The sequence below is a fragment of the Chiloscyllium plagiosum genome, chromosome 50 (assembly GCF_004010195.1).
Source record: "Chiloscyllium plagiosum isolate BGI_BamShark_2017 chromosome 50, ASM401019v2, whole genome shotgun sequence".
NCBI classification, from domain to species: Eukaryota; Metazoa; Chordata; class Chondrichthyes; order Orectolobiformes; family Hemiscylliidae; genus Chiloscyllium; species Chiloscyllium plagiosum.
This window is the reverse complement of record NC_057759.1, coordinates 5036437-5063582: the sequence shown is the minus strand read 5'-3', so window position 1 is coordinate 5063582 and position 27146 is coordinate 5036437. Positions and strand designations below refer to the sequence as shown.

Below are 27146 nucleotides of genomic sequence, written 5' to 3'. Positions count from 1 at the left end.
ACGGTCTATGGGAAAAACAAGGGCACATGTTGGAAACCAGAGTCTAGATGAGTGCAGTGCTGGAAAAGCACAGCAGTTCAGGCAGCATCCGAGCAGCAGGAACATCGATGTTTCGTGCAAAATCCCTTCATCTGAATGTCTATGGGAGCAGAGAAATAATCGCATTTTATGATAAATTCTAAGTGTCCTAGACTACAGGATTTCTTATTGAACGGTGTTAAAAATCACATAACAGGTTTAATTGGAAGCACACTAGCTTTCGGAGCGACGCTCCTTCATCAGGTGATTGTGGAGGGCTCGATCGTAACAGAATTTATAGCAAAAAGCTAGTGTGCTTCCAATTAAACCTGTTGGACTATAACCTGGTGTTGTGATTTTTAACTTTGTACACCCCAGTCCAACACCGGCATCTCCGAATTATTGAACGGTCACTGCCTGAATGATCTGTCTTTAGTTATAATATCTTATGAGTTTCGAATGACCCTGATCGCGTTTGACCTCACATTAGATTCACATTTCCTTTTAAGTGCATTAGGAAGAGGTGGGTTGACCCAGTGTCGCTGCAGGATATAGTAAGGAACGGTCCCTGACCCTCTGCGCTTTATTCTCTGCTCGGTTCCTATCCAGTCTTTTATCCCCTGCTTCTGGAGAGAGAGAGAGCAGATTGAACACCAGTGAGGCATTTTTCAGCTGTAAATGCGGGAATGGGTAAAGTGAAATTGTCCGAACGTTGCTTTTTCGATTACGAAATTAGTCAACGTGTACGTACTCATGTGTTCTCTGTAAAATTTGCTGCTCTTTTATACGTGATGGCGGGCATTTACAAATTTGAAAATAAGCCGTTGGTCTCTGCGCCATTTTCCCCCTCTTTCTCCTGCCTCCACCTCATCACAAGCCATGTTAACGCAAAGGGAGTCAATGAGGAGATAGGGTTTTTCCACAAATATCTAACCCAATACCAAAACTTTTATGTTAAAATCACACTTATTACTATATTTTTTCATAAATTTCACAATCCCTGAATGAAGGTCTCGTTAGTTGCAAATTTCACTGCCGCTGCCTGCGGTTTTTGATTTTAACTAACTTCCGATAGAAATACTAATGACACCGATGACTTTCTGCTCTCTCTGGATGAGCAACCGAACTTGTATCCGCCGTGAATCAATCGAAAGCCCGTCGAGCTAATACAGTGTACACCGATAAAATTAAAGAAGCACACTTGATCAAGATATTTTTATTTCATCCAGATTATTACTTGCCTGAAGACAATTTGTAATCACTGTCTGAACGGGCAGATGGAAAGAACGCACCATTAAGATATCCATCGGCTCCCAGAAACAAAACTGAGCCGAATATTATGCGTCGGAAATACGAATACTGCAATTTGTAACATTAAATGTCTGGGTTCCACAATAAATAAAAGACGATTCATGACATGGACAGCCAAGTACACATTGATGTTATTACTGAGACAGACAGGTAATCACGAGAGAGAAACGAAGGTTACGGGGAGCAGGCACAAGAATAAGTGGGAGAAATATCAGGCATAATCGAATGGACAAGCTGGATGGGCAGAATGCTGCTACAACATCTTACAATTACAAGTCACGATGCGATAGCGGACATGAAATAACCAGGTTGCAGAACAGTTGGCTCGATTCGCCGAATAGCATCTTAGCTACACTGTAGGAATGCTTACAATTATAAAAGCATTGGCCACGGTAAACAGCAAAAAAGTGGACCGTCCACTCGTAATGGTCTCTGCCGCACCGCAGAACACGGTATTAGGACATTTTCGGAATGGAAATAATTTTAAATTACGGCATATGTGAAATAACCGACAACACTACACTAGTGTTGCGCTGCCTTCCCCGTCCTCAGGTCTCCGCTCTCTATTGGAGGGTTTGGGTGGCTCCTAAAAGAGCCTTTGGGTTCACTGGAAAAGGGTCGTTTTTTGATCAGCCGCCGAATCCATAGAGAGTGCGGCCCTGGCGTTTCAGAGCGTACACCACATCCATAGCGGTGACCGTCTTGCGCTTGGCGTGCTCAGTGTAGGTGACCGCATCCCTGATCACATTCTCCAGGAAAACCTTCAGCACCCCGCGGGTCTCCTCGTAGATCAAGCCCGAGATGCGCTTGACCCCGCCACGGCGAGCCAGGCGCCGGATGGCTGGTTTAGTGATGCCCTGGATGTTATCACGGAGCACTTTGCGGTGCCGCTTCGCTCCGCCTTTTCCTAGGCCTTTACCTCCTTTGCCTCTTCCAGACATCACGCTTCTTCACTCCAATCGCTGCCGAATGGGAGCCGAGCTGCCTCCCCTTCCTTTTTTATACAGCCCGACCCGACCTGACTGAGAAAGAGCTGACAGAGAGTGAGGGGCGGGTCCGGAGAGGAAACTGAGTGACAGACAGAGCAGGGAAATGGCTTTGATCATCCAGCTCTGCCTCCAGCTCACTCCCGCCCCAACTGTGTCTGGGACCGAACCTTTTCAGCGCCCAGGGAAGCGAGGGAACAGCAGGCTCCTTCCAGCAGCACATCGGGATGGGAGACCGGGATTGATTCGGGGTGAGTTCAGGGAGAACCGGGGGCTGTTTGTAAGAGGCCGAGCGGAGCAGGAACTGGTCCCGGAACTTGGAGTGAGCGGGCTGGGGGGAAGAGAGAGGCCTTTCTCGGGCTGTGTGTGGGCCTGCTGAGGGAGGCAGAGCGGGAAGAAGCTGCTGTGGGTCATTCTGTGGTTTTCAATGCTCTGAACCCTGTTTTAATTTCAATCTGTTTCCCGCTGTTTCTTGAGGTTGTGTGGACCAACTGTAGGAATGTGATACTCTTATAAAAGGACATACACTGGGGTATTGGTAAAAACATTAGAAATAGCGCCGTTTTTCCTATTTCCAACAGGTAGTTGGGGAGTTGAATATTGAACTGTGTAAGCATCCTGGTGATTGAGTACTCCCATTCATGGCACTGGGCAGTTGTTGCTCAGTTTCTGGGTCTCACTCAATTGGTATCAATTTAAAAATCACACAACACCAGGTTAAAGTCCAAGGTTTTTTTTTGGAAGCTCCTGATGTGTAATTTTTAACATTGTCCACCCCAGTCCAACACCGGCATCTCCAAATCAATTGGTATCGAATCACATTAAAACAAACACAATCCCCAGACAAGGAGCAGCTCAGGGAAACAATGGAGTCAGATCCGTGGTTCTGGTTAAGTTGTTGGCTTTAAAGAAATATCAACACACATCCTAATGAAGATGCAATCAATGTGACAATGATCAGTGCAATATTACCAGACTAGCCTCATGTTGATTTACAGGTGGTGTCCCTGTGTCTTCCTCCAGAAAACCACCTGAGGGACTAAGACGCTGTAATACTTCCTCCGTTCAAAGCAAAGAGTGACCAGCTGCCTCTAACAAACAGAAGGCATGTAGCCCATTGACGTTTACACAACAGCTTTGAAGATAGATAAACTGAATCCTCATCCAAAGTAGACATTCAGGAACTGCATTAAAATTTGCAGTAATTAAGGGCAGTTTCAAAGTTACAATGAAGATAGACAAATAGGCCACATTGTTGCATTGTTTCAACAACCATCAGTGAAGTTGGGGTTAAATACAGAGATGGAGGGAAACTGTGGTCACCGACAGGGCAAGAATTACTGAAGAGTCGTCGAGTCATAGAGATCTACAGAAATAGACCCTTCAGTCCATGCTGACCAGATATCCTAACCTAATCTAGTCCCATTTGCCACCACTTTTCCCATCTCTCTCTAAACCATTCCTATTCATATTGTTAAAGTACAGATTTGAGACATCCCAGAGAATCCCTTGTGGACTCAGCCCTATAAGCCTCTCTTGGTTCATCATGGAGATCGTACTCTTTGGTAGTCTGGAATGAAAACCTCTTACAAACAGTTTAGTTTAATTTTAGCCTTCCCCTTTATTTACCAATAGCATCACTGTTACAACGTAACATTGACACCTAATGGTCGGGCTAGCTAAGGTTCTAAAACCTTAGAAGAGTAGGATACCGGCTCTTCCTTTAAGAGCCCTCACAGGCTACTCCACTCTTCTGTCTCAAACAGGCTTCCTTTTTACAAAATTTCACAAAAAGCACTGCATGTTCTTAATTAGACACAGTGGAAAGGCAATAATTTGTAAGGAAGAGAAGTTAATTAACAGGTCTGTGTGCGCTTTACTGATCACTCCTGTAGGCCCTTAACCATCCATCAGGTGAGAAAAACAGATCCAGCTGAGTCAGATTGGTGAGGTAAGTCCCTATCATAAAGAGGTACCAGTCTAAACTAAGTGTAAGAGGTCATAAGGTAACCTTGCACAGCTCACATGTCAGATATCATTGTTTTACAAAATGGCTTCTTAGCAAGCAGGGCAAGCTTTGGCCATAAAATGGCTTCCTAACAGATTGAAGAGATTCTGACACAATGTTAGGTTTAGAATAATTTTTAAACTGGGAGCAGACTCCTGCTTTTTATCTTAAATACAGCATCATTCTATATCTAGGGCTGAAATGTTACCACAAGGTTGAATTTTAAATGATTTCATTAGTCTCAAATTAAACATTATTTCTTTTCAGGGTTGTGATTCAAATTCAAAGCAGATAGAAGATCTGATGAGTTAGAATTGACAGTGGGGCAGTCATGGTCTGTAAGAAGGCTAAGTTAAAGCGTCATCAATATTATATTTTACAGAGTTTACATTTCATAATCAGCGATGGCTACTCAAAATCATAAAGTCCAAAATGCAAATAAATTCAAAACATGCATCTCTTTCTCTCTCACACACACACACACAAAAGGGTAATAAGAACCCACTATTATTGGTAGGACCTGACTGTTTATTACAAGGCTTTTGACATGCTTCTAAGATGATACAAAGTTTCTGAGATCACAGTCAAACACTGTCATTAATTTCACAATTTAACAACTGTGAATGTTATCACTGTGTTCTTTTTACACAGATTCATTGATGTTAGGGCAAATGTTCTTAATTGCTTTTGAGCATCCTGACATCACTTGGTGAGAACAGATGTTTTTATCTTCTGCACATCCTGGATTCCCCCTTTTGTGGCCTGATGCCTCCCTGCCTACCCTGTTTATTTTCTCCTGTGCAGCAAGTGTTCTATAATTCAACATTACATTTAGACTAAATGTTTCAGGACAAGTTTTAAGGCTTTCTCATTATACCCACCCAGATGCCTTTTAAATGTTGTAATTGTACTAGCCTCCACCACTTCTCCATGCGCCTTATGATTGTATAAACTTCTATAAGGGAAACTGTTTCCAGGGAAAACAGTTCCAGCCTATTCAGCCTCTGCTTATAGCTCAAATCCTCCAACCGGGATGAAGCATATTTACATGGTGTTTGTGTATGACTGAGAAGGACAGAATTAATCCTTTGCTGAATAGTTGTCACAGACAGAGATGACAATTAACTAATGTGAATTCCAAACACATAATCTATGCAGGTAGCTCATGCGCTACTCGCAAGATGTCCTTTCTTTAACGCACTGGCAATACAACTTGATAAATTTCTGCCCATTTCTGATCTGCCTGAATATGTGATGGTCTCCATTTCCTCATTAAGACATTTTTAAGATAATAACATTCAGGGACACATTTGGATTATTTATGTGTATGCCTTTTGATACAATTGCTTTAAATTTTCATCTTTCTGCTGTAACTCAGTTAAAATACCTGAGCTAAAGAAGTCTGCTTTGTCATCTATCTGTTCCTAAATTGTCTCAGACATCTCATCAAACTGGGTCTCTGCTAATTTCCCATCAATGTTCTTATAGAGTCACAGAGATGTACAGCATAGAAACAGACCCTTCGGTCCAACATGTCCATGCTGACCAGATATCCAAACCCAGTCTTGTCCCACCAGCCAGCACCCGGCCCATATCCCTCCAAACTCTTCCTATTCATATATCCATCCAAATGCCTCTTAAATATTGCAACTGTACCAGACTCCATCACTACCTCTGACAGCTCATTCCATACACGTACCACCCTCTGTATGAAAAAATTGCCACTTATGTCTCTTTTATATCTTTCCCCTCTCACCCTAAACCTATGCCCTCTAGTTCTGGATTCCCCGATCCCAGGGAGAAGACTTTGCCTATTTATCCTAGCCATGCCCCTCATAGTTTTGTAAAACTCTATAAGGTCACCCCTCAGCCTCGGACACTCCAGGGAAAACAACCCAAGCCTGTTCAGCCTCTCCCTATTGCTCAAATCCTCCAACCCTGGCAACATCCTTGTAAATCTTTTCTGAACCCTTTCAAGTTTCACAACTTTCCGTTATGAAGGAGACCAGAATTGCATGCATTCCAACAGTGCCCTACCCAATATCCTGTACAGCCACAACATGACCTCCCAACTCCTGTACTCAATATTCTGACCAATAAAGGAAAGCATACCAAACCCCTTCTTCACTATCCTATCAACCTGCGACTGCACTTTCAAGGAGCTATGAACCTGCACTCCAAGGTCTCTTTGTTCAGCAACATTCCCTAGGATCTTACCATTAAGTGTATAAGTCCTGCAATGATTTGCTTTCCCAAAATGCAGCACCTTGAATTTATCTGAATTAAACTCCATCTGCCACTTCTCAGCCCATTGGCCCATCTGGTCAAGATTGTGTTGTAATCTGAGGTAACCAGCTTCGCTGTCCACTGCACCTCCAATTTTGGTGTCATCTGCAAACTTACTAACTGTACCTCTTACACCCGCAACCAAATCATTTATGTAAATGACAAAAAGTAGAGGACCCAGCACTGATCCTTGTGGCACTCCACTGGTCACAGGCCTTCAGTCTGAAAAACAACCCTCCACCACCACCTTCTGTCTTCTACCTTTGAGCCAATTGTGTATCCAAATGGCTAGTTCTCCCTGTGTTCCACGAGATCTAACCTTGCTAATCAGTCTTCCATGGGGAACCTTGTCGAACGCCTTACTGAAGTCCATATAGATCACATCTACTGCTCTGCTCTCATCAATCCTCTTTGTTACTTGTTCAAAAAACTCAGTCAAGTTTGAGAGACATGATTTCCCACGCACAAAGCCATGTTGACTTTGTGCGTGGGAATCAGTCCTTGCCTTTCAAAATACATGTACGTCCTGTCCCTCAGGATTCTCTCCAACAACTTGCCCACTATAGAGGTCAGGCTCACTGGTCTATAGTTCCCTGGCTTGTCTTTATCGTCCTTCTTAAACAATGGCTCCACGTTTGCTCGTCTTCAGGCACCTCACCTAAGACTAACGATGATACAAATATCTTAGTAAGAGGCCCAGCAATCAATTCTCTAGCTTCCCACAGAGTTCTCGGATACACCTGATCAGGTCCTGGGGATTTTTCCACCTTTACCCATATCGAGATATCCAGCACTTCCTCCTCTGTAATCTGCACATTTTGCAAGATGTCACCATCTATTTCCCTACAATCTATATCTTCCATATCCTTTTCCATAGTAAATACTGATACAAAGTATTCATTTAGTATCTCACCCATTTTTGTGACTCCACACAAAGGCCACCTTGCTGATCTTTGAGGGGCCCTATTCACTCCCTACTTACTCTTTTATCCTTAATATATTTGTAAAACTTCTTTGGATTCTCCTTAATTCTATTTGCCAAAGCTATCTCATGTCCCCCTTTTGACTTCCCTCTGAAGTATACTCCTACTTCCTTTATACTCTTCTAAGGATTCACTCGATCTATCCTGTCTATACCTGATATATGCTTCCTTCTTTTTCTTAACCAAACCCTCAATTTCTTTAGTCATCCAGCATTCCCTCTTCCTACTAGCCTTTCCTTTCACCCTGACAGGAACATACTTCCTCTGGATTCTGGTTATCTCATTTCTGAAGGCTTCCCATTTTCCAGCTGTCCCTTTACCTGCAAACATCTGCCTCCAATCATTTTCGAAAGTTCTTGCCTAATACCGTCAAAATTGGCCTTTCTCCAATTTAGAACTTCAACTTCTATCCTTTTCCATCATTATTTTAAAATGAATAGAATTATGGTCACTGGCCCCAAAGTGCACAAATTTTGCACCTTCTCTAGTAGGTACATCCACATACTGAATCAGAAAACTGTCTTGTACGCACTTAAGAAATTCATCTCCATGTAAACCCTTAACACTATGGCAGTCCCAGTTGATGTTTGGAAAGTTAAAAACCCCTATCATAATTACCCTATTATTCTTACAGATAACAGATCTCCGTACAAGTTTGTTTCTCAATTTCCCTCTTACTATTGAGGGGTCTATAATACAAGAGCTGAAAATGTGTTGCTGGAAAAGCGCAGCAGGTCAGGCAGCATCCAAAGAGCAGGAGAATTGACGTTTCGGGTATGAGCTCTTCTTCCTGAAGAAACGTCGATTCTCCTGCTCCTTGGATGCTGCCTGACCTGCTGCGCTTTTCCAGCAACACATTTTCAGCTCTGATCTCCAGCATCTGCAGTCCTCACTTTCTCCTGGGTCTGTAATACAATCCCAATAAGGTGATCATCCCTGTCTTATTTCTCAGTTTCACCCAAATGGCTTCCCTGGATGTATTTCCGGGAATATCCTACCTCAGTACAGCTGTAATGCTATCCCTTATCAAAAATGCCACTCCCCCTCCTGTCTTGCCTCCCTTTCTATCCTCCCTGTAGCATTTGTATCCTGGAACATTAAGCTGCCAGTCCTGCCCATCCCTGAGCCATGTTTTTGTAATTGCTATGATATCCCAGTCCCATATTCCGAACCATGCCCTGAGTTTATCTGCCTTCCCTGTTAGGCCCCTTGCATTGAAATAAATGCAGTTTAATTTATAAGTCCTACCTTGTCCCTGCCTGCCCTGACACACTTCTGTTCTCAACTGTAGCCGTCTCAGACTGATCTCTTTCCTCACTATCTCCCACCGCAACCCCCCCACAGTTGGCAGCACTCCAACTGGTGAATTAGCAACATCATTAGCAAGGACAAATTGTATTCCTGGAGCTGAAAGTTTGTTCTGTACTCCTACCATGACTTCTCCACTCTTCACTAGATACTCTAATCTCATGTCTTACATTTGAGCATTTCTTATTTCAATGTGAATTCCTGTTACTCGTACCTTTTCTGGCAATAGTTCTTCAGAGGTGCATATATCCTCATCTTTTAGCATTACAGATTGAGAGGATCATTGCACCTCTGAATATTGTTACCTCTTTACCTGCTGCTCCTGGCCAATGCGAGTAAACTTTACCTTCACCGTGTATGGTTTAAGAAGATCTGGCACTTCCTCCATAAACAACCTCAGACCAGCTTGTACATTCTGGTGCAGCTTTCTAGCCTCCACAGTGCTCTCTGTTACCACTCCAACAGAATTCACTGGCTTATCCGGTTTTCCTACATCTGGCTCCTCAGTGCTTTTCCTAACCCATCAACACCGATTTCATGTGGCCTACTTTATTGCAGTGAGAACACCAGAGCTTTTTCACTTTTCTTTCCCTTTCAAGGGTTTCCTTTTTACCCTGTAGTAAATCATCCTTATGGTCTTCACCGGGATCTACTTTTCCCTTTTCACGTGAGAATTTCTCTTCTGCACAATTATTATCCCTCATGGATTGAAATTGATTTTGGCAGGCCAGTTTTGACTTATTGATCAACTCAAAAATCAGCCATTTCCGATGCCAGTCTTGCTGTTTTAATTCTCTGCTCTTCCACATGAGTTATTATTATTTCAGGAAGTGAATTTTTGAACTCCAGTCTAAGTGCCAATTTCCAAAGTTCAAACTCCCTCTTTCTTCCTTTCCTCTCTGTTTTTCTCTCCTCTCTTTCTTCTGCTTTTAATCGTAATTCAAATTGTTTCATTTCTGTTGCCCTTTCCTTGAATTTTGCATCTAACTCGAGTTGCTTCATTTTCAATTGAATGTTAGCCATCTCTAATGATTCTGATGGCATTTCCAGCAAATTTAAATGTTGAGCTATTGCTATAATTATCGCCCTTTCCCTCATGGAAGGGGGCAGTTGAGCTCCAGCTTGTCTGCTAATTCCAGCAGCTTGGCCTTAATCACTTTTTGCAAAAATCTGAAGTCACTTCTTCCAAACCCAGAAAACGCTTGATGATTCAAAGAGCCGTTGCTATGCCAAGCACTGTTTCTTGTTGAAGGGCTGATGCCCAAAACATTGATTCTCCTACTCTTCAGATGCTGCCTGACCCGCTTGCTTTTCCAGTACCACATTCTTGTCTCTGATCTCCAGCTTCTGCCATCCTCACTTTATCCAAGCACTGTTTAAACCGATGAATTCAACACCCAGAACAAAAAACGCTGATACTTACCACTCCCTTCCTTTAAGTCCAATAAACCAAATCCCAAATCAGAACTACATAATAAATACTGCAATACTGGAAAAGGCCAGACCCCTCCAAACATTTCAAGAAAGTGAGTGTAAAAAAGATATTCCAGGAGGGATGAAGTTGGTCAAACCACGTAGTTTTAAACAAAACAGTTTGATTTACAAAATTACCGAATGATACTCAAACAAAAGAGAACAGAATACTAAATAACTTAAAAAGCCGAAAAAGCAACAGATTTTACCAACTTATTGGTGTTTCCAACATTTACAGCAATCCCCATAAATACCCCTTGACACAATAGGTAAAATCAAAAACTTGGTCTTACGGGAGAAATGTCAGAGAGAGGAGTACCATCATGGACCTGCCTCTTTGGGTTCAGCAGCTTTTTCAACTGCCTGACTGCTTTCAGTCAATAGCCAGACAGTCAAAACCCAAATCAAACCAGAGTAAAGCGGATCTGGGAAAACTGGGACACTCCCCTTTCATTGTACAAGTGTTCTTTTTAAAAATGTGGAAGCCTTTTGCCTGAGGCATTATCTGTTAGCTATAATCAAAATGGCCCTAAAACCCATCAACTCTGACTTTTCAGAGCCTGTCTCTTTTACAGGCATGTTAAAGGAGCAGCAGCCTCACAGCAGACTGGTCCAAGAAGTAAAAGCCCATGGGATACAGGGTAATGTGTTGAATTGGATCCCAAGTTGGCTGAGTCACAAGAAAGAAAGGATAATGGTCAATGGTGGTGCTTGTGCATGGAAAGCTGTTACAAGTCGTGCTCTGCAGTGTTGGGACCTCTGCTGGTCATTTTATACATTAATGATTTGGAGTTGCATATGTTGGGCAAATTTGTAAAATTAACAAACGACACAAAAATTGGCTTTGTAGTGGATAGTGTGGAGGATAGCTGTAAGCTCCTAAACTATGTTGATGGTTTGGTTGAGTGGGCAGGAAAGTGGCAGATGGAGTTCAGCTCCGATAAGTGTCAGGGAATGCATTTTGGGAAGTCAGACAGTAAATGGGAATAGACAATAAATGGGAATATAATGAGAGGGGCAGGTGAAGTGAGAGATCTTAGTGTCTAAATGAACAGGTCCCTAAAGATAGATGGGGTTGTAAAGAAGGCACATGGAATATTCTCCCTCATTGACAGAGGGGTGAATACAAAAATAGGGAAACAACAATGAAACTGTATGAGGCACTGGTGGCTACAACAGGAGTATTGTGTGCAGTCGGGTCACCACATTACAGGAAGGACGTCATTGCTGCGGAGAGAGTGCAGAGGATATTTACTAGAATGTTGCCAGAATTGTAGCTATCAGGAGAGATTGGAGATGTATTCCTTGGAACAAAGGTGCCACGATTAAGGAATACTGGGTGATTCCATATTTGCGAGTCCGGTTATAGCAGTTTACCGTGGTCCGAGTATATCAAAGGGAATGTTCCTGAACCAAGGACCAGGAGGCTGCCAGGAAGGCATATTTCGCATTTAAATTAATGGTTTTGCACCTATCTGCGGTTTTGCGTTTCCGCTGTCGGTCCTGGAACATATCCCCACAGGTACGGGGGGTCTACAGTACTAAATAGTGACCTACCTGATGGAGCAACACTCCGAAAGCGTGCACTTCCAAATAAACCTGTTGAATCATAACCTGATGTTGTGTGATTTTTAACTAACTCGTGAGAGGGAGACATTAGACAGGAGGAACCTGTTTACTTTGACAGAGAGGTCAAAAACCAGGGATCACTGTTTCAAGCTCAGTGGTTGTAGGATTAGATGATATGAGGAAAAATGTTTTTTTTTTAATGCAGAGTGTGGTGGGTATCTAGAATTCGCTGCCTGATTTGGTGATGCAGGCATCCTTGCATTTTTTTAAACAAAAATTCCCTGGAACTGCACCTGAAGTGATGTGAACTGCAAGGTTACGGGCTGTGGCAGGAAGGTGGGATGAGAAAGGGCACCTGGGTGTGTTGGCATTGGCATGGACAAGATTGGCAGAATGCCGCCCCCCCCCGCCCCACTGATGCTGCATTATTTTTATGATTCTCTAGTTATCGATGAGACTAGACCAGTCCCTGCTGTGTGGATATGTATATAAATTTACCATATACCGAAAGTTACAGTTTGATAACTACACCCACACATTCATCCAGCAGGAACTGACAGGTATAGATCAATAACTAAACTCACACATCCACATAGTCACTAGCATCAGGCGGCCCCATTCATGGAGATGTATGGGTATTGTTTAGTTTCGGAATCTCACTCAACTGGTGTTAGAATTTTAAAGAAAAAAATGGACGAGGAGCAGCTCCGAGCAGGAGTGGAATGAGACCTGCGGTTCTGTTTAAATTGCGGCTTTACACAACAAATCCTAATAATCATTAACTGAATGTTACATTGATGTTGCCAATCACAACTGATGTTGATTTACAGGAGGTATCTCTTCTGTCTTCCTCCAGGCAAGTACTCAAAGGACCAAGACAATGTAATATTCCCACGGTACAGAGCCAAGTGTGACCAGCTGCTTCAAACAAACAGCAGGTATGTTACCGCTATCAGAGCGAAGAACATCCTTTCCACAGTCACAGAGTGGATTGAGTCAGACTCACTTGGAGCTCCATTTCCAGAGAGATATGTTCAAACCAAGAGTCAAACACCACCAAGGAAATAAAGTTCATATTTTTTATCTATATTCTCAATGAATGCTGCACATTTCCAATCAATTTGAATGAATCCTCATCCGAAATATACACTGCATTAAATCTGAACATAGAACGGTACAGCACAGGAACGGATCCTTTAGCCCACGATGTTGTGCCGAACATGACGCTGAATGAAATTAATCCCTTCTGCCTGCCCATGGTCCATATCCCCCCATTTCTTGCATGTTAATTTGCTTATTTTAAAGTCCCTTAAATACCTTTATTGTATCTGCCTCCAATACCACCCCTGGCAGTGCGTTCCATTCCGACGTTAAAAGAAACTGCACCTTTTGTCTCCTTTGAACTTTCCCCGTCTCACCTTGTATGCATGCCCCTTAGTTTTACACATTTCAACTCTTGGAAAAAAGATTCTGACCATCACCTTAAGCATGCATGTCATAATTTTATAGAGTTTTGTATGTAGGTTTGCTCATTGAGATGGAAGGTTTGCTTTCAGACGTTTTGTAGGTAACATCATCAGTGAGCCTCTGGATGAAGCACTGGTGGTATAGCCCACTTTCTGTTTATATGTTTCAGTTTCTTTGGGTTGGTGACGTCATTTCCTGTAGTTTAGTGTTCATTTTCTCTGGGGATAGTAAATGGGTTCCAAGTCAATCTGTTTGTTCGTGGAATTCCGGTTGGAATTCTCATGCTTGTCTCTGTTCGACTTGTCCTAGATGGATGTGTTGTCCCAGTTGAAGTGGTGTCCTTCCTCATCTGCATGTAAGGATACTAGTGAGAGTGGGTCATACCTTTTTGTGGCTAGTTCATGTATCCTGTTTTCTGCCTGTTTGTCCAATGTAGTGGACACATAAATAGAAAGCAGACCATACCACCAGTGCTTCATCCAGAGGCTCACTGATAATGGTACCTAATATGGTGGCAAGATATCTGAAAAAGAACCTTGCAGCTTTGCGAGAAAACCCAGATCCAGAACCTCAACCTGAGCTACAACTCTTAAAATTTTACAGACTTCTGTTAAGTCTGCCTTCAGTCTCTGCTGCTCAGAAAAAAACTATTTGGGTTTTTCTAGCATCTGTTTATAGCTCATACCCGCTAGACAGCATTCTGGCAAACCTCTTCTGCACCCTCTCTAAATCCTTCACGTCCTTCCTGTAATGTGCTGACCACAATTGAAAAATCATGCAACACCAGATTATAGTCCAGCAGGTTTATTTGGAAGTACTATTTTTCACAGCGCTGCTCCTTCATCAGGTAGCTGTGAAACAGGATCATGAGACACAGAGTCTACCGCAAAAGATTATAGTGTCATGCAACTGAAATGATATTTTGAAGAAACCTCGATTGCTATTCAGTGGTTCATCTTTTAGAATGGGTTGCAGGTTTCAGTTCATTAATGCATACATCCCGGAACTTCTTTTAAATCACATTCACAAGATGACTTCAGATTTTATTTAAAAAAGGTAACATCTCAGCTCAGACAATGTATTAAAGGTGTGAGGTTAGAGTCTGTCTGTATCCCAATCTTGAGTCAGACTGGTTCTATTGCCAAAGTAGGAATTTATAAAATATTACATGGATTGACTGCCTGTAGATTGTGCTCATGACTGGAACAAGCTTAAAACTGACCCTGACAAATGTTATTTCTCTGTACTCTGAACAGGACAAGGCCATCTCTGCCAAGGTGGGAAGTGGATGCAATTGCGAAACGTCCTTGAACCAATCGACTTGCTCAGCCAGAGGCAGTGAAGAGTTTGCAAAGGGTTAGGAGTCAAATGCAGAGAAGACCAGGTAAGGAGGTCAGATTTCATTCCCTTAAGGACAATCACAGATAGGAACAGGAGAAGGCCATTCGGCCCCTCAAGCCTGCTCAGCTATCCAAGCACATCATGGCTAATGCCCGACTCCTCACACTCACCTTCCTGCACTTAACATGTAACTCTCAATTCCCTGACTGATCAAGAACCTATCTATCCCAGCCTTAAACCTATTCGCTGTCCCCACACACAGCTCTCTGTTGCAAGGAATCCCAAAGACTCTCAACCTCAGAAGAAATTCCTCCTCACCTCAGTCTTCAATTTTGAACCAGATGGTTGTTTGTTCCTGTCAACAGTCATCATTAGAGTCTTAACTCCAGATCTGTTTTGTTTAAAATCAAATTCCAAATCCAACACCTGCCACAGCAAAATTCAAATTCACATCTGCACGGCATACCCTGGGGAGCTAAAAATATAGGATTTTGCTTCCCCATTATTTCAGTAACTCAAAGTGAATCTCTTCAAAATTGAGATCAGAATAAATTGCCCCACACCATTTAGTTAAATATTGATGTCCCCAGAATCCATGTAGTGTGCAAAGAAAGCATTCAGCCCATCCAGTCTGTCCCAAGCCAGTGAAGAGGATCCCACCCAGACCCCAACCCTACATTAACCATGACCAATCCCCCTAATCTGTACATCATAGAATCCTACAACATGGAAGCTGGCATTTCAGCCAATCGGGTTCATATACTGACCCTCTGAATAACATCCCACTCCGATCCACCACCCTCTCTAATCCCTGTAACCCTGCATTTACCATGGCTAATCCTCCTAGCCTGCATAACACTCACACTATGGGCAATGTAGCATGGCCAATCATTTTAAACTGCACATCTTTGGACTGTGGGAGGAAACCGGAGCACCCAGAGAAAACCCTCGCAGAGAAGGGGAGAATGTGCAAACTCCCAATAGACAGTCACCCGAGGCTGGAAGTGTTCCTGAGTCCTGGTGCTGTGAGGCAGCAATGCTAGCCACTGTGCCACCCAATGATTTTACCACTGGCCATGTAGGGGTCAGCTGACAGCATGCAATTCAATTGCTGCTCTGGTTGAGATTGCTGTGAATGATCATTCCCTGTGCCTTAGATGTGGTCACCCTCAGGTTAAACCATAAACAGTTGTTGCTTTTTCTCTCTCTTTCTCCCCCACACCTCTCTCTCCCTCTCTCTAATGAGACAATGGCAAACTTACATTAACCGCCTGCTAAAAACATAACTTTGCTGATTAAAAATTAACTGCTGTCTTTTTCTCTGCAATACAACTTACGTGTTTCTTTTCTGCTGCACCATGAGTGTGACCTGTAAATGAAAGAAGACATTTTACCAACAGTACGTATAGAACAGAGAAAAGTACAGCACAGAACAGGTCCTTTGGCCCATGTAAAATATAGTAACTTAACTTACACACCCCTCAACTCACTGCTATCCATGTGCATGTCTAGCAGTCGCTTAAATGTCCCCAGTGACTCTGCTTCCACCACCACAGCTGGCAATGCATTCCATGCATTCACAACTCTCTGCATAAAGAACCTACCTATGATGTCTCCTTTATACCTTCCTCCTAATATCTTCAAGGTATGACTTCTCGTACCAGTCAATCTGCCCTGGGGAAAAGTCTCTGGCTATTGACTCTATCTATTCCTCTCATTATTCTGTGCACCTCAATCAGTTCTCCTGTCTTCCTCCTTCTCTCCAGAGAGAAAAGTTCAACCCTTCTTCATAAGGCAAGCCCTCCAGTCCAAACAGCATCCTGATGAACCTTCTTTGCACCCTCACCAAAGCCTCTGTATCTTTCCTATAGTAAGGCAACCAGAAGTGGACACAATATTCCAAGTGTGGTCTCACCAGGGACTTGAAGAGCTGCAGCAAAACCTCGCAGTGCTTAAACTCGATTCCCCCTGTTAATAAAAGCCAAAACACCATATGCTTTCTTAATAACCCTATCCACTTGGGTGGCAACTTTGAGGGATCTATGCATTTGCACACCCAGATCCCTCTGTTCCTCCACACTGCCAAGAATCCTGTCTTTAATCCTATATTCAGCATTCGAGTTCGACCTTCCAAAATGCATCACTTTGCATTTATCCAGATTGAACTCCATCTGCCATTTCTCAACCCAGCTCTGCATCCTATCTATGTCGCGCTGCAGCCTACAGTAGCCCTCTATAACCATTGACGACACCTCCAAGCTTTGTGTCATCTGCAAATTTACTAACCCACCCCTCAACCTCCCCATTTATAAAAACTACAAAGACCAGAGGCCCAAGAACAGAGCCCTGCGAGACCCCACTTAACACTAACCTCCAGGCAAAATACTTTCCATCAACAACCACTCTCTGCCTTCTGTCAGCCAGCCAATTCTGAATCCAGATAGCCAAATCTCCCTGTATCCCATACTTCCTGACTTTATGAATGAACCTACCATGGGGAAACCTATCATATGCCTTGCTGAAGTCCATATACTCCACATCCACTCCTCGACCGTCGTTGACCTGTCTTGACACCTCCTCAAAGAACTCAATAAGATTTGCAAGGCATGACTTGCCCCTCACAAAGCCATGCTAACTGCATTTAATCACACTATACTTTGTTAACTAGTCATAAATCCAAACCCTCAGAATTCTTTCCAAAACTTTGCTGACCATAGACGCAAGACTGACTGGTCTGTTATTGCCAGGAATTTCCATATTACACTTCTTATAGAAGAATACAGCGCAGTACAGGCCCTTTGGCCCTCAATGTTGCGCCGATCCAAGCCCACCTAACCTATACTAACCCACTATCCTCCATATACCTATCCAATGCCCGCTTAAATGCCCATAAAGAGGGAGAGTCCACCACTGCTACTGGCAGGGCATTCCATGAACTTACGACTCGCTGAGTGAAGAACCTAACTAGTATGGCGACCAAAACTGCACACAATATTCCAGATGCGGTCGTACCAGAGTCTTATACAACTGCATCATGACCTCAGGACTCCGGAACTCAATTCCTCTACCGATAAAAGCCAGTACGCCATATGCCTTTCTCACCGCACTATTTACCTGGGTGGCAACTTTCAGAGATCTGTGTACATGGACACCAAGATCCCTCTGCTCATCCACACTACCAAGTATCCGACCATTAGCCCAGTACCCCATCTTTTTGTTATTCTTCCCAAAGTGAATCACCTCGCACTTAGCTACATTGAATTCCATCTGCCACCTTTCTGCCCAGCTCTGCAGCTTCTCTATATCCTGCTGTAACCTGCTACATGCTTCCTCACTGTCAACAACTCCTCCGACTTTTGTGTCATCCGCAAACTTGCTCACCCAACCTTCTAACTCCTCTTCCAGGTCATTTATAAAAATGACAAACAGCAATGGTCCCAAAACAGATCCTTGCGGAACACCGCTAGTGACGGCACTCCATGAAGAAACTTTGCCATCAACTACTACCCTCTGTCTTCTTCCATCCCGCCAATTCCTAATCCAAACCTCCAACTCACCCTCAATGCCATACCTCCGTATTTTTTGCAGTGGTCTACCATGGGGAACCTTATCAAACGCCTTACTAAAATCCATATATACCACATCTACCGCTTTCCCCTCATCAACCTCCTTTGTCACCTTTTCAAAGAATTCAATAAGGTTTGTGAGGCACGACCTGCCCTTCACAAAACTATGCTGACTATCCTTGATCACATTATTCCTATCCAGATGTGCATAAATCCTATCCCTTACAATTCTCTCTAAGATTTTGCCCACAACAGAAGTGAAAAGAGAAACAACATTCGCCTCCTTCCAATCCTCCGGTACGACTCCCATGGAGACTGAGGAGGCAAATATCCTCGCCAGTAGCTTAGCAACCTCCTTTCTCGCTAGGGTAAATTGGTCTGGCCCTGGGGACTTATCAATCTTAATGTTTTCCAAAATATGTAGCATATCAACTTCATCAATCTTGATCTGGTCAAGCATGTGTCCCAGCTCCTTTAAGTTTTCACTTGCAACATCAAGTTTCATCAAGTTTTCCTTGATGAAAACTGAAGCAAAAAAACTAATTTAGGGCTTCCCCAAGCTGCTCAGACTCCATGCACTAGTTCCCTCCGCTATCCCTGATCGGCCCTGCCTTCTCCCTAATCATTCTCTTATTCATCACATATGAATAAAATGCCTTTAGATTTTCCCTAATCCTTCTTGCCAAGCCTTTTTCGTGCCCCCTCCAGGCTCTCCTCAGTCCATTTCTGAGCTCCTTTCTCGCAAGCCTGTAATCCTCTAAAGCTGTGCTAGATCCTTGCTTCCTCCACCTTACGTAAGCTGTCTTCGTCCTTTTGACAAGAAGTTCCTCTGTTCTCATCATCCAAGGTTCCTTCATCTTACCCCTTCTTACCTGTCTCAGAGGAACAAATTTGTGCATCACTCGCAACAACTGCTCTTTAAATAGTATCCACATGTCTGCTGTGCCCTTTCTGTGGAACAATTGCTCCCAGTCTGTTCTTCCCAACTCCTGTCTCATAGGGCCATAATTTCCTTTCCCCAGTTAAATATCTTCCCTCGGTAACTACTCCTTTCATTTTCCAAGGCTATGCTAAATATGGTCAACTAGGAGAAAGTGAGGACTGCAGATGCTGGAGACCAGAGTTGAAAAGTGTGTTGCTGGAAAAACGCAGCAGGCCAGACAGCATCCGAGGAGCAGGAGAATTGACGTTTCAGGCATTTCATGAAGAAGGGCTTATGCCCGAAACTTCAATTCTCCAGGATGCTGCCTGGCCTGCTGCGCTTTTCCAGCACCACACTTTTCAACTATGCTAAATATGATTAGATTAGATTACAGTGTGGAAACAGGCCCTTCAGCCCAACAAGTCCACACCGACCCGCCGAAGCGAAACCCACCCATACCCCTACATTTACCCCTTACCTAACACTACAGGCAATTTAGTAATTCACCTGACCCTGCACATCTTTGGATGGTGGGAGGAAACCGGAGCACCCGGAGGAAACCCACGCAGACACGGGGAGAACGTGCAAACTCCACACAGTCAGTCGCCTGAGGCGGGAATTGAACCCGGGTCTCTGACGCTGTGAGGCAGCAGTGCTAACCACTGTGCCACCGTGCCGCCCACACGGTGATGCAGTTGTGATCACTTTCACCAAAGTGCTCTCCCACCGCAAGATCTGACACGTGTACTGGCTCATTGCTAAGCACTAAATCCAAAATGGCCTCTCCCCTCGTCAGTCTGTCTACATACCGAGTAAGGAAACCCTCCTGAACACACCTGACAAAAATGGCTCCATCCAAACCATCTGCACTTAGGAGGTTCCAGTCGATATTGGGAAAGTTGAAATCACCCATAACACCGACCCTGCTACTTTTGCATTTTTCCAGAATCTACCCGCCTCGTAGATCTTCAATCTCTCTACGGCTATTAGGTGGTCTGTAGAATACCCCCAATGCGGTGGCTGTTCCCTTGCTATTCCTAACTTCCACCCATACTAACTCAGTAGACAAACTTTCCTCAACAACCTTCATTTCTGTAGCTGTGATGCAGTCTCTGATTAGCAATGCTACACCCCCTCCTATTTTTCTACCCTCCTTGTTCTTTTTAAACATTCTAAGCCCTGGAACATCAAGCAACCATTCCTGCCCCTGTGAAACCCATGTCTCCCTTATGACCACAACATCATAGTCCCCAAGTACTGATCCATGCTCTAAGTTCATCACTCTTATTTCAGATACTCCTTGCATTAATGACACACTTTAACCGATCCCTTTGTTTCATCGCATGAGAAACCTTCCTGATAGATTCAATATATCCTGTCACTGTCCCGTCTGCAACTGACCCTCTCTCAGACAAGTGGCTCTGATTCCCACCCCCTGCCAAACTAGTTTAAACCCTCCCGAATCACATGAGCAAATTTCCCACTCAGGACATTAGTGCCCCTCCAGTTCAGATGCAACCCGTCCCTCATGTACAGGTCCCACCTTCTCCCCAGAAGGTATCCCAATGGTCTAGGTACCTGAAGCCCTCCCTCCTGCATCAGCCTCGCAGCCACGTGTTAAGCTGCATTCACTGACTGACTGTTACTCATCTCATGGAATCTAAATGAATTGTGAGAGGATGCACAGGGAGATTTACCAGCATATTGCCTTGGGGGCAGGAGAGTTTCAATGATTGAGAGAGGTTGGACAGACTGGGGTGATTGTCCTTACAGCAGAGTGAATTAAAAGAGAGGGTTGTTTAAAATGATGAGGGGTGAAGATAGGGGAGGCAGGAAGAAACATTCCCCCCTTGACGGAGGTGGGGGGAGGGGTATAGATTGAAGGTAATGGCCAGGAGACTGCCTGGCCTGCTGCGCTTTTCCAGCACCACACTTTTCAATTATGCTAAATATGATGTAGTTGTGATCACTTTCACCAAAGTGCTCTCCCATGTTTTAAAAAATTCTCAAGGTCAGGTTCGTAGGAGAGTAGTCTGACACAGAACAAACGACCAAGAGGCGAGTCTGCTAGAATATGGGCATTTTATTCCCCGCATCGTCGCCACAACCAGGTCCAAACAACGGGTCTGGCTTATACTCACTCTACATGTTACAAAAACTGGGAGCCGTCAGTTCTCGTAGAGCGGTTGCCAACAACCCACGCTCGGCGGTTAAACGTAACCCCGGAGCAGACTCACCGAACTGGAGACTTTTCCAGCTGATATACTCTTTTCCAGATATAAACATTCATGTGAACAGCAGAGCAAGGCTAAAAAACACATTCCATTCTGGTTACATACAGATAAGAAGATTCACACGGGACTAAGCAACACCTCCATTCCGGTTAGATTCACACATGTATTGGGACATAATGTTTAACCGTTTCACCACATCTGCACTTAGGAGGTTCCAGTCGATATTGGGAAAGTTGAAATCACCCATAACACCGACCCTGCTACTTTTGCATTTTTCCAGAATCTACCCGCCTCGTAGATCTTCAATCTCTCTACGGCTATTAGGTGGTCTGTAGAATACCCCCAATGGCAAGGGATGTGAGGAAAATCTTGTTCATCTAGAGGGTGGTGGAGAATCTGGAAGTCACTGCCTGTAAGGGTGGGAGAGGCAGAAACAGTCATCACATTGAAGGAGGATTTCAATGTGCACTCGTGACGCCAAGGCTATGGGGCCAAGTACTGGGGAAATGGGATAAGAGAATGAGGTGGTTGTTTCTGACCAGTACAGGCTTGATGGGCCTTTTTCTGGGCTGCAGACCTCTCGGAAACTATGACTTACTCACTTTGAGATGTGTATTTTACATCCAAGATACCATTTGTACATTTCATGTTCAGAGATGAGGGGTTTGTCTTCGAAAGAGAGATTCAGCAATTAAGGCCAATATGCTCTGGAGTTTAGAGGAACAAGGGGAGTTCCAACTGAGCGATGTAGGGTGGTAAACGGGGTGGGATTGACAAAGGAGACAGAGAGAATGTTTCCTCACGTGTGACAATTTAGAACGAGAGGGCCACTGTTTCAGGAGAAGGGGGTGGGGCAGATCGAAAAGAAAGATGTTGAGAAATGGCTTCTCTCCAAGGCAGAGGAGGTGAGAATATCTGGGAATTCATTCCCCAGTGTATGAGGGGGCATGTCAGGACACTGGCAATCTCTCTATCCCTTCCTTCAATTTATTCAATCAGTGAGGGGTTAAAGGGAGCAGGGGCAGGAAATTGGAGTTGAGGCTGGCATGAGAACAGTCACAGCCATATAAAATGAGGGAAGCTGGCTCCCGAGGGCTCCTAGCCCATATGTTCTATTGGTCGTCCAACTGCCTGTGCACTTTCTAGTGTGGGTGCCTCATAGATACAGAGCTTTATGAGCATGTGCTGAGGTCCTAAACTGTGTGATGCATCACAGGCCATTAGTCACATAATAGCCAAGACCATAAGGTAGAGCAGCCATTCGGCCCATCAAGTCTGCTCTGCCATTCTGTCTTGGCTGATATGTTTGTTAACCCCATTCTCCTGCCGTCTCTCTGTAAAGGTCGATCCTCCTATAGATCAAGAACCTATTTATCTCTGTCTTAAAGATATAACGACAGCTGTCTGCAGTAATGAGTTCCACAGATTTCCCACCTGTCTGGCTGAAGAAATTCCTCCTCATCTCAGTTCTAGAGTTCCCTTCACTCTGAGGCTGTGCCTTCGGGTCCTAGTTTTTCCTACTCGTGGAAACATCTTCTCCCATGTCCGCGCCTCTCCGTATTCTCCAAGTTTCAATCAGATTCTCCCTCACCCTTCTAAACTCTATTGACCCCAGACTCAGAGACCTCAACCTTTCCTCATATAAGTTCTTCATCCCTGGGAGTTTTCTTGTAAACCCCCACTGGACTCCTTCCAAGTTCAGCACATCCTTCCTTAGATAGGGTGTCCAAAACTGCTCACAATGTTCCAAACATGATCTGACCAGAACCTTACACAGCCTCAGCAGTACATTCTTCCTCTTGTATTCTACACCTCCCAAAATGAATGCTGACATTATATTTGCCTTCCTAACTGCCAACTGAACCTGCCTGTTAACCTGAACAGAATCCTGAGCTCGGACTCCCAAGTCCCTTTGTGCTTAAGATTTCCGAAACCTTTCCCCATTTAGGAAACAGTCTCTGTCTCAATTCTTCCTACTACAGTACACAACTTCCCACATTGTATTCCATCCGCCATTTCATTGCCCACTCTCCGGGCCTGTCCAAATCCTTCTGCAGCCTTACCCCTTCCTCAACACTGCCTGTCCTTTCACCTATCTTTGTATCATCAAAGAAACACTCAGGACAATGAAATGGCAATGCTCCTCATGTGAATGATGCTAGACCGACAGTGAATGGCTCCTTGCCCAAAAGACCAAGGCCAGAAGGGACCACTCTCAAACAATAAGTTGTTGTACTAGGGCAATCAACCGATTGATGTCCCAGGCCCTAAAATTTAGGCATCCCCTCAAAACAAGATGAAAGGAAAAGTAATTAGCCATCAGTGTAACATTCCCTCTTCCAATTCACATTACCCTGTTCTTAATTTAGTTGACATAGATGGAACATGTCTATGATTATTAATAAATTCAAATGATGTAAAAAGATTCAAAAAGTGTGAGCAAACCTTCACTCCATGCTATAAGCAAAAGAAACACTAATGATGTTTAGAAGTGGCAGGGTTTTTGAGGATTAAGATAGAGAAAATCTCCAATTTCTCTGAACCAAAAATGTTATAAAAGTATATACACTGTATCCTGTACCATCGTTTCTTGGTTTGGAGATGATGAAAACTGAGTACACCAAACTGCTGTCTTTTTCGTAGTCATCTACAATCAAGAAACAATAAGCAAAGTGAACCGAAAGGTTAGAGATCAGAATGTTAAACCAACAGCAAATGATGCCTCAAAATTAAATACGGAGTGATCATTAAGGTCACAGACCCAACCTAGCAGTAGTACAAACCTAAGATGTTGGCGGTATATCAACCTTTTCAAAGCAGTTCATGAACCAGGTGACTCAATAACCTCTGAGAAAGTGAGGACTGCAGATGCTGGAGATCAGAGCTGAAAAATGTGTTGCTGGAAAAGCGCAGCAGGTCTGGCAGCATCCAAGGAGCAGGAGAATCGACGTTTCGGGCATAAGGGCTTATGTCCGAAACGTTGATTCTTCTGCTCCTTGGATGCTGCCTGACCTGCTGCGCTTTTCCAGCAACACATTTTTCAGACTCAATAATCTCAAATGGGTATTTTGCATCAACATTCACTACAAAGGTGCCACCTCCCCTTCCAGAACAAGCTCACATAGGGAAGATGGAGGCCCTGGGGTAAATTACATTTTTTTTTTCATTACTCACTCATGGCACATGGGCATCACCCACTGGACCCAGCACTTAGTGCCCAACTCATTCCTACTTGTTCCCTTGAGAAGGTAGAGATGAGCTGCTTTCTTAAACTGCTGCAGTCCATGTGCTGTAGATAGACACACACTGGATGGAAAGTTGTCTTCAACAGTAAACAGTCAGTCCCTTGGTGGCAAACAATCTGTCCCTGCTGAGTTTTTCCAACAATTTCTGTGTTTCTTTTTATTTCTGACACACAGTGCCTGAATAAGGCTAATGGAATGCTGGCCTTAATATCGAGAAGGCTGGAGTACAGGATTGCAGAAGGGATGCGGCAGTTATACAAAGCCCTGGTTAGACCCCACTTGGAGCAGATCTGGGCACCACACCTGAGGAAGGATAGATTGGCCTGGGAGGGAGTACAGCGTGAGTTTACAAGATTGATACCTGGTCTTCATGGGGTTAAGTTATGAGGAGAGATTACACAAATTAAGCCTGTTCTCTCCAGAATTTACATGGTTCAGGGATGATTTGATCAAAGATATTAACAGGAAAAGACAGGTTGGATAAATTGAAAATGTTTCCACTGTTTGGTAATCCTAGAAATAGGGAGGGTATAGCTGGACAATTAGGACCAGACTGTTCAGGAGAGATGTTAGGAAGTACTAATATGCACACAGGCAGGGGGAGGTTTGGAACACTCTTCCACAAACAGCAGGCATTGCTGGATCAGTTGTTAATTTTAAATCTGAAAGATAAAAACTTTGCTGAACAGAAAACTTAAGGGGATAAGGGCCAAAGGCAGGTCTGTGGAGTCAAGTCACAGATCAGCCATTGCATGGTGGAACAGGCTCAAGGGCCTCCTCCATGGCCGCCTCCTGCTCCTTTATACGAATATTCCACATTAATAGATCATGGAACAAAGTGGAATTTCCACACACCGGAGCAATTAGTGATTTCAAATAGAAACTGAAAGTCCAAATATTTTATTTTCACACATTTCGGATCCCCACCATCCTCTGGGTGAAACAATCCTCAAATCACTCTCGAAAGCTCTTACCCTTCACTTTAAAATGATAGTAGAGTCATTCAGCAAGGAATCAGACTCTTCGGTCCAACTAGTCCATACTGTCCATAATCTCAAACTAAACTAGTCCAACTTGTTTGCTCTTGGCCCTTATCTCTCCAACCTTTCTTATTCTTGTACTAATCTAAATGTCTTTTAAATATTGTAACTGCCCCCGTATCCGCCACTTCCTCTGAATGTTCAATCCACACATGAACCACTCTCCGTCAAAAAATGTTTCTCTTCTCAACTGAAAAATATGTCCCCGGTCTTGAAGTCCCCCAACCTAGGGAAAAGATACCTGCCATTCATCTAATCTACGCCCATCATGATTTCATAAACCTCTTTCCCTCTCAAACTTCTACTCTCCAGTGAAAATAGTCCCAGTCCATCCAGTCTCTCCTTATAACTCAAACTCTCCATTCCCAACCATATCCTGTTATATATTTTGTGAATCGTCTCCTGCTTAATAATGTCCTTCCTCTAACAGGACAACCAGAACTGGACACAATACACCAGATTTGTTTTTGCGGATCTTCCCAATCAGGTAAGTACCAGCATGAACGCTTACAAATATGGGCGGCACGGTGGCACAGTGGTTAGCACTGCTGCCTCACAGCGCCAGAGACCCGGGTTCAATTCCCGCCTCAGGCGACTAACTGTGTGGAGTTTGCACATTCTCCCCGTGTCTGCGTGGGCTTCCTCCGGGTGCTCCGAAGATGTGCAGGGCCAGGTGAATTGGCTATACTAAATTGCCCGTAGTGTTAGGTAAGGGGTAAATGTAGGGGTATGGGTGGGTTTCGCTTCGGCGGGTCGGTGTGGACTTGTTGGGCCGAAGGGCCTGTTTCCACACTGTAAGTAATCTAATCTAATCTAATCTAATCTAAAATATGTGATGGTGTAGGATCAGCAGCTCACAGAATGATATTCACCTTTTAATCGACTTGACCTGATCTGTGTATTCGAAATTTCTTGCAGGTCTGTCCTCACTCGCACCCTCAGCTTGTTCTTCCATCGCCTCCCTTGAAATCAAATATTTCCAGATCATGACCCAACCAAGTTCCAATCCCGCTCGTGACAACAATTTGCTGCGGTTTGCGTACAAAACTCCCTGGCAACGAGGTCAGTGAGCCAAGGTCCCAAAGAATTACCTCCTGGAATTGTCCCGAATGTGGCTCAGAACTTATACGTTCATTGAATCATAAAATTTTACTGTACAGAAGGAGACCATTCGTGTCTGTACCAGCTCCTGAACAAGCTACCCAGCTAGTCCCACTCTCCAACCCTATCGCTGTAGCCCTCTAACATGTGGGCGGCACGGTGGCACAGTGGTTAGCACTGCTGCCTCGCAGCGCCAGAGACCCGGGTTCAATTCCCGACTCAGGCGACTGACTGTGTGGAGTTTGCACGTTCTCCCCGTGTCTGCGTGGGTTTCCTCCGGGTGCTCCG

At 44.0% G+C, this 27146-nt stretch overlaps 1 protein-coding gene and 1 long non-coding RNA gene across 5 annotated transcripts in view; one reads left to right on the top strand and one right to left on the bottom strand.

Annotated features, from left to right (window-relative positions):
* Nucleotides 1-345: 345 nt before the first annotated feature.
* On the bottom strand, nucleotides 346-2364 carry LOC122544613 (histone H4). Its single transcript, XM_043683933.1, has one exon. The coding sequence runs from the start codon at nucleotides 2268-2270 to the stop codon at nucleotides 1959-1961; it is 312 nt and encodes a 103-aa protein (XP_043539868.1). The 5' UTR covers nucleotides 2271-2364; the 3' UTR covers nucleotides 346-1958.
* Nucleotides 2365-2485: 121 nt separating this feature from the next.
* The window catches only part of LOC122544637, a 29837-nt gene continuing 5176 nt past the window's right edge, over nucleotides 2486-27146 (top strand). Inside the window, exons 1-5 of one of the 4 annotated variants that reach the window (XR_006310377.1) lie at nucleotides 2486-2566; nucleotides 12799-12880; nucleotides 14666-14793; nucleotides 26188-26244; nucleotides 26676-26819. This is a non-coding gene — a long non-coding RNA (uncharacterized LOC122544637). The remainder of the gene's footprint in view (nucleotides 2567-12798; nucleotides 12881-14665; nucleotides 14794-26187; nucleotides 26245-26675; nucleotides 26820-27146) is intronic. The other 3 variants (XR_006310378.1, XR_006310379.1, XR_006310380.1) reach the window with 3 other exon arrangements.

Bases quoted from the DNA above. Each gene is read 5' to 3' on its own strand.
- LOC122544613 (XM_043683933.1), bottom strand. From the start codon at position 2,270: ATGTCTGGAAGAGGCAAAGGAGGTAAAGGCCTAGGAAAAGGCGGAGCG.